General features: G+C 40.5%; 1 protein-coding gene across 1 annotated transcript in view; it reads right to left on the minus strand.

Annotated features, from left to right (window-relative positions):
- The window catches only part of LRRC31 (leucine rich repeat containing 31), an 11,205-nt gene extending 5,936 nt beyond the window's left edge, over window positions 1-5,269 (minus strand). Inside the window, exons 1-5 of the mRNA XM_008944006.1 lie at window positions 5,020-5,269; window positions 4,089-4,238; window positions 3,678-3,845; window positions 1,195-1,362; window positions 141-308 (exon numbers count right to left, since the gene is read on the minus strand). Coding sequence (XP_008942254.1) covers window positions 141-308; window positions 1,195-1,362; window positions 3,678-3,845; window positions 4,089-4,173 — 589 coding nt within the window. The 5' untranslated portion in view covers window positions 4,174-4,238; window positions 5,020-5,269. The remainder of the gene's footprint in view (window positions 1-140; window positions 309-1,194; window positions 1,363-3,677; window positions 3,846-4,088; window positions 4,239-5,019) is intronic.
- Window positions 5,270-6,896: the final 1,627 nt, after the last annotated feature.

Here is a 6,896-nt window from a genome sequence, read left to right on the forward strand (position 1 = left end):
TCAATCCTCAAACAGCAAATAACGATTGCTCATTAATACTGCCAAACCATCAGCAAAATCCCATCTCATTGCCTCTCTTAAATGCTTTTCAGATGTACAATTTATTCAGAATGAAAGTCTTTCTCAACAAAAAGTCTAACCTAAGCTCTGGAGGCTGTCTTGCTTTAATCCACACATGTGCAAGTTTAACTCTTTCAAGCTTGGCACATTTTTCAGATCCTGAGCAATAACCTTCATGCTGCAGCCAATGTGTTTGTTGATAGAGAGATCTAATACTTCAAGGTTTGGGATCACGTTTAGAATTTCAGCTGGGAGGGGAAAAAAAAAAAAGAAAAGAAAAACAGAATTAGTAATTGTCTGGAAAATATACAGATGAACCTTAGAAAAAAATATAGCACCATGACAAACAGGAAGAAGTAGGCTGGGTTTGCCTATATGCGTGGTTTAGACTTACTAAGTTCCTGTTTTACCTAAAAAATACAGCAAAACAAAGATTGGATAGGACTCAAGAAAATCAGTGAAAAATCTGTATCACAATCAAGGTGAAAAAATACAAGGATAGACAGAAAAGTACAGGGAATAAAAAGTAGGAATACCAAAAGAAAGAAAAATTTCTAATTAAAATATATAGAACTGTATGTTGCATATAGACCATTTTGTGCAGTGGAGATGAGAGCATGGGACTTCTCTTTAGGGAGAAAATATCTTTTAAAACACTGAATCAGACCAAAAGACCACACAGGATTAAGGTATGGTGAGAGGAGAGAGGGGTGGGGCAATCAGTGGTTGCCAGCTCAGCCTAAATTCCCATCCCTCGGGCCTTCTCTTCCATCCCACAGCTAAGTACATATTCAGCTGCTTAATTTTAAGCAATCAGTGTTGGAAATTCCACCACACATGACTTGCTCAGGGTCTCAAAGGATCCGGCAACTCTGGACCACTGAAGCAGCCAGACTGTGGTTTAGATCTAGCAATTCTCTCCTCAACCTTACCTCACAGGATTAGAGAACAACTTTCTTCCTTGGGAGAAAGGGCATTATTAAATCCCAGCCCTCTGTGGTAAATGCTGTTATAACACAAAATCTGACATAAATTAACTTTCCACTCATATGGAGTTCAATACAGCCATCACCTAAGTCAAACAAGGCATATTTTTGTGAAGCCAGTCTCAATCCAGCTAGATGACACACATACCAAGGGATTCTCCATCCTTTGCTGTCAGGTTACAGTCTGTAATTTTCAGAAATTTTAATTTGCATCCTTTCTGCATTTTTTTGGTCAGAAGTGACAGTTTTCCACCTAGGTTACTGTTCCATGACAAATCCAGTTCTTCAAGTTGAGAAACAATTTCAGATGCCTCTCCTGTAACAAAACCTTAAGATGATTCATCCTCGGTATTCATTTCAGTGCAAGACAAAAATACAAGTTTTGGACTATATTAACAAGGAAGGTTAGACACTTAAATCTCAAGCTATTATATTTTGAAAATTGGTGTCTGCCATGAATTGTTATTATTGCAGCGATGTTGTATAAATTCTCACCTTGTCTAAGGAGCAACTTAGATCACACATCACTGTCACAGTACACACAGACCTGAAATCTACTCAGGTTCCCAAATCTGTATCAGATCATTTGGCCACCACTGTGGGCCTGTGCCAGGACCCAGAAAGTCTAGTCTACAAGGCAATCTATACAAGTGGCAAGTCTGAATTCACTGTCCTGTATAGTTCTGCTCTATTTTATTTGGCAAAACTGCTGACATCCTCTGTACTGTGTCTAAAGGTTATTGAGGAGGGGATGAAAGACGTCCCATTTCTGAAACATTAAAGTTTTATTTCTGATAGGAATTTCTGACTCACTTCATAAGGAATCAGGAAATAGCTTTCCCATGATTTGGGAATTTGTATTTGATAGATGAAGGAAACTCCAGCTTCCTCACTTTCTTTGCAGAGGAGGAAGGCAGATGTGTATTTGCATAAACTCACTCCCAAGGTCAATTAATCAGACCAGAGGCAAATGCAATTTCAAAGTGTCACACACAATTTTTTGATGTCTTGTCAGCAACCTAGTAATTGAAAATTGCAGTTTATTAATATAACACTTTCATATCTGTGTGATTTCATAATTAATTATTCACAAAATATTTATTACAGAAAAAAAATTATTTCTGTTGTTGTAAGTGAATATCCAGGTTTGAGAGAAAAGGACATAACTTTTATTTTTGCATTTATTTTAAATTATTGCCTCAGTCTTAAATACTGAGCTGTGTTCTACAGTTGAGAAGTGGTTTTCCCTCTGCAGCATGGCCCAGTTCTGTTTGACATGGGGACTAACATTCCAGACACATTTTCCACCCAGAAGGTAAATAAAGGACTACAACTCCAGGAATGGTGTCCTACCACCTCTCACAGTCACAGCTCTGAGCAATCACATAGGAGAGGTTGACATTATGGTTACATCTGAGAAACTGGTTTCGAAGCAGAATGCACCGCGTCCACAAGTGGCCACATTTCCACAGACAGATGTGGACACAGTCAAACAGGCAGCACCACGGGCAAAAATCAATGCAAATTGACTGGAGCTATTCCACATGTCAAGTGCAGCACGTTTGGACTGGAAATTAAAGGCTTATGATCAGTTTTGTGTCTGTCTCAGCAGAGGCCAAACAGCACAGAAGAAGCAGGCAGAATAAATCAATTGGAAACACAACCAATAAAACTCAAGAGAAAAAAAAAAAAAAACTATGAGAAAGGGATGAAATAAATTTGAAAAAAATCATAGAAAATGAAAGCAGATTTTACCCTCATCAGTAACAGACCAATTACTTTCACCACCTTTTGCAGAGATGCATTTTTCCTCCCCAACAGAAAGCACCACCCACTTTTGAGCTACCATCATATATGTCATTTTATTTCTGACACTTTCCTGGAAAAAGCTGGGATATGAATAACAAAAACCCCAGCTTTATAACTCAGACCAGTTTTTATACTTGTGAAATATCAGTAGTTTTTATAATTCTTAGTTGAGTGAGTTTGCTCTTCTTTTAGATGTATAACACAGACCCACCCCAGAGTAAACTGCAGGCCCAGAGGTAACTCGGTGTCAGAACCTGAGTGTTTAACACCACCTTTAAAACCTTTAAGTCTCTTGCTTTGCAGAAAGCAAGGTTGCAGGGACTCCAAGCAAATTAGTAAGCTGAGGAATGTTTCTCCCAGACTTGCAAAATAAGTTATAATACTCCAAGATAGTACTTCTGGTTTTAAGTCTCTTCCAAAAGACTGTATTTTTTTTTTTTTTTGTGATGAGTACTCATCTGTCCTGCAGCTTGAAGACCCAAGCTGATCCTATTACGACTGACTCAGTTTCAGTTCTTCTGTCTACCATTAGATATCAAAGCTAGACAAAAAAACCACTCATTTGAATTAGAAACATGCTTTCCTGAAAACAGGACCAAATTCTGTTCCCTTCTGAATGTGAAAGCCTCATACTCTGAGGAATGAACTCAGCAAAGCTACTCAAATATGTAAGGTCACTCATAAGCCCAAGTTCTTTGTACTGTTTCACAGTGGGAGTTTACATTGCCTGGTGTGGAAGCAGCAGGAGTAGGATGTAGAAGAGATGAGATGGATTACACCAGACCCAAGCTGTCTGGAGTAAATGTAAATGAAATCCCGTACCTAAGGAGATGACATCCTCAGCTGTCAGCCTGCAGTTGTTAAGTCGAAGGACTTTTAACAGGTTCACATGATGAAGATGAACAGTGAGAGCTTTCAAGGTCCCACCAACACAACCATTCCAGGACAGGCTGATCTCTTCCAGCTCTGGGAGAAATGGCAGTAAAGAAGCTATAAAAAAAAAAGGGGAAAAAAAAGCGTATTCTGTTTGCATGTTATCTGCACACCCTGGATGTCAATACTTCCTCATACAGAGATGTTTTCTACAATCAATACAGCATTATAAAGCCATGGCTATCAATCCAAGCCTGTATAAGAGAAAGGGAAGGGGAAAGAGGACAGTGAAGAACTGAATAGGCAAATAAGAATTAAAGAAACATATGAAGCGACTTGTTGAATAAAATGTGCCTTTACCCAGGTCTGTTACATCTGCCGCATTTAATGCACAGTTATTTAGATCCAGATTCTTGCTGTTGGGTTTCTTTCCCAGCTTCTGCATGAACTGGTTAAATCTCTGCTCACCAGATGGTGACTCCGCTTCAGAAATGAGATGTGAAAGTCCATCTGAGTAACACAGAAATGGGGCACCGGTTACCTCTGCTACTAACACAGTGTGTGGCTGCTGGGTGAAGACTTTAGGAAACGAAGTAAATCTGTCAATAAACTGGGCTCTATTTTTGATCTGTGTGGAACCAATAACCTGATTAACATGATCACTATAGATCAGATCACTACAAAACTGATGCAGAGTGAGAAAAGAGTCTCCTGTTGCACATCTCTCTTTTCTAGGGGGGCTCCTAAGCCTCATCTGCAAACTGCTCTTTAAAAATAGCCTCATCTTCTCTAGCATGGATGTAAAGAGTATTCTTGTGTGTGCAAAACAACATACATGATGAATTTCCATTCCCTTCCCCTCGCCCTCCCCGATGTCAAGTGCCTGGAAACATCTACTCTTGTCTTCCAATCGCTTTAGCAGCGGGGCTGACAGAGATCAACCTGAACTACAACAAGCCAAGCTACTGCTCAAAGCTTGGCTTTGAAACCAAATAAGCTCTGCAGCTAATGAGCTGACTCCAACACTGACCTCTCACATTGTAAACCATGAGAGAGGTCACCAAAAAGCTTTATGCCTCCTCAACAACATGGATCTCACTCCTTGCTTGACACCTATCAAATTAGAGGGCACATCCTTGATAATGTTCTAATCAGAAGCAAATTCTGCCTAAAGGATAAACTGTAGGCAGTAAAATACAGGATTTGGGCTAGCAAGAAAAGCAACTGATTTTCTATAAAATTAAAATATATATACACATGCACAGGCATTTCATCATTGTCCCAGCATTACCTTTTGCAGAGACATCTTGCTTCTCACTCTGATCATCAGCTCCACAGCCATTTATTTCTTTTTCTTCAACTTCTCCTCTGTCCTTCCCTTCACATTTCTCGAAGTCAAAGCCCCTGAAGAATTTTTTGATAGCTGAAGGCTGCTCTTTTCTTTTTGCAGCAGAGAAACTCTTCCCTTGGAACCGTTTTAAAACAAAGCCAAATGGGGAACTCTTTGAGATGTCCTCCTCATGCTTATTCTGGCAGCTTTGAATGTCATCTTTCAGGGGATCAGGAAAAAATTAGTTTTAGTAACATTTAGTTTTGCTTACCTTCTTTTATATTGGAAGATACACCAAGAATTTCCTACCATGCCCTCCTCCTTCAGAAGGAACTGGTAATGGTCAGTATTAGTGCAGCAGACTCTGAGGTCCCCGTGCTCCATGGTACAAGTATCCCTGTGTGCTACCTTGGCAATGCAGACCACCCCTAAGGCCAGCCCACCTGGCCACTGAGCGCTGACCTCCTCCTTCCCCTGTCTTTTAACTGCTAGCTTCAGTTCACAGTCCTGTGCCCACATTAAAGAAGCAAGGCTGAGATGTGCCCGTTGTGAGGAGGCCAAGTGAAGTTTGACACCAAAGCAACTCTGTGCCACAGGGCAGCCCTGCAGGCAGGGAAGTGAGAGGAGGAATATGAGGACATCCCTGCCTGAACAATGTCACACACTCCCAGACTCAGGCTGGAGCGTGCAAACAAAACCCCATGAACCTCAGAGCAAAGCTGAAGTGATTGAGCTGAAAACAAACAGGTATCCTAGAACACTGGGGGTGTGCCACTGCTGGAAGAAAATAAACCCCCTGCCCTGAGAGCTAGTTTGGAACAGTTCAGTACTTACAGTGACCTCACTTTCAGTGACTAATTTACAGGTAAAGTTGGACTTCATAATTTATACACATACTTTCTGTATTTCTCTTTATACTACACAAGCTATAGCATCATCCCACAATTCTGAAGCTGCTTTGTTTTCTCCAAACATTAATGTAATGCTTTCTTTCTTGTTTATTCTAGCATTCACACACACTCCACCCCGCTTTTAACTGTGCAGGCATAAAAACTAAGCAGGCATTCCTTGACTTCTGCTTTCTGAGGACTATGTGGAAAAGAAACATTTCAAGTCCTACCCTGTGCTGTTGATGGGGTAAGTACCTGCGCTCAGACCCCAATCTTGTAACACACCAGAGCTCAGGAATGGATTTCTGTCCTGACACAGATTCCCCCTTCCTAGGGAACCATCAGTTCTACAGAGTGTCACTGGCAGCAACTTTCCAAAAAAAGAGAAACATGTGAAGAAATCTCAGAAACCCTGTGACTTGCACAGACAGTTTTCATGTTACTACAGCAAGAGTTGGGTCAGGTGGAAAATGTCAGAATAAATCAAATGTAGTTTTTATATACACATACTTTACTTTGTGTGTGTGTGTATATACTGATGTGTGTATATATATGTGTTCTTATTGTGTTGGACATTATCTGCTATGACACAAATGTTCAAGGGCAGAGAGCACTTATGAAAAGCTGATGTATTGTTTAAAGTCTTGCTCTTGATAGCCTGTCACAGCTGTATTTCTTGTAAGTGTAAAAATCACAGAAACCAAGGTACATAGATGTACGTGCAACATGACTGACCTGTGGAGCAACGCTGGTTCCCCCGGCTCTGTTTTCGTGTGGCATTACTTTAAACAAAGAAACTTACCTGTGTTTTTCATCGCTACACTTGAGGATCTCTTTCACGTTTTGCAGGGCTTTCAGGGCTTGGAGAAGCGAGCCGTGAGATGCAAACAAAAACTCACTTCTTTCCCTAACAGGACTTTCCACGTTGTTCTCTTTCAAGAGTTTGTC

This window comes from Merops nubicus, unplaced genomic scaffold, assembly GCF_000691845.1.
Source record: "Merops nubicus isolate BGI_N331 unplaced genomic scaffold, ASM69184v1 scaffold44600, whole genome shotgun sequence".
NCBI lineage: Eukaryota > Metazoa > Chordata > Aves > Coraciiformes > Meropidae > Merops > Merops nubicus.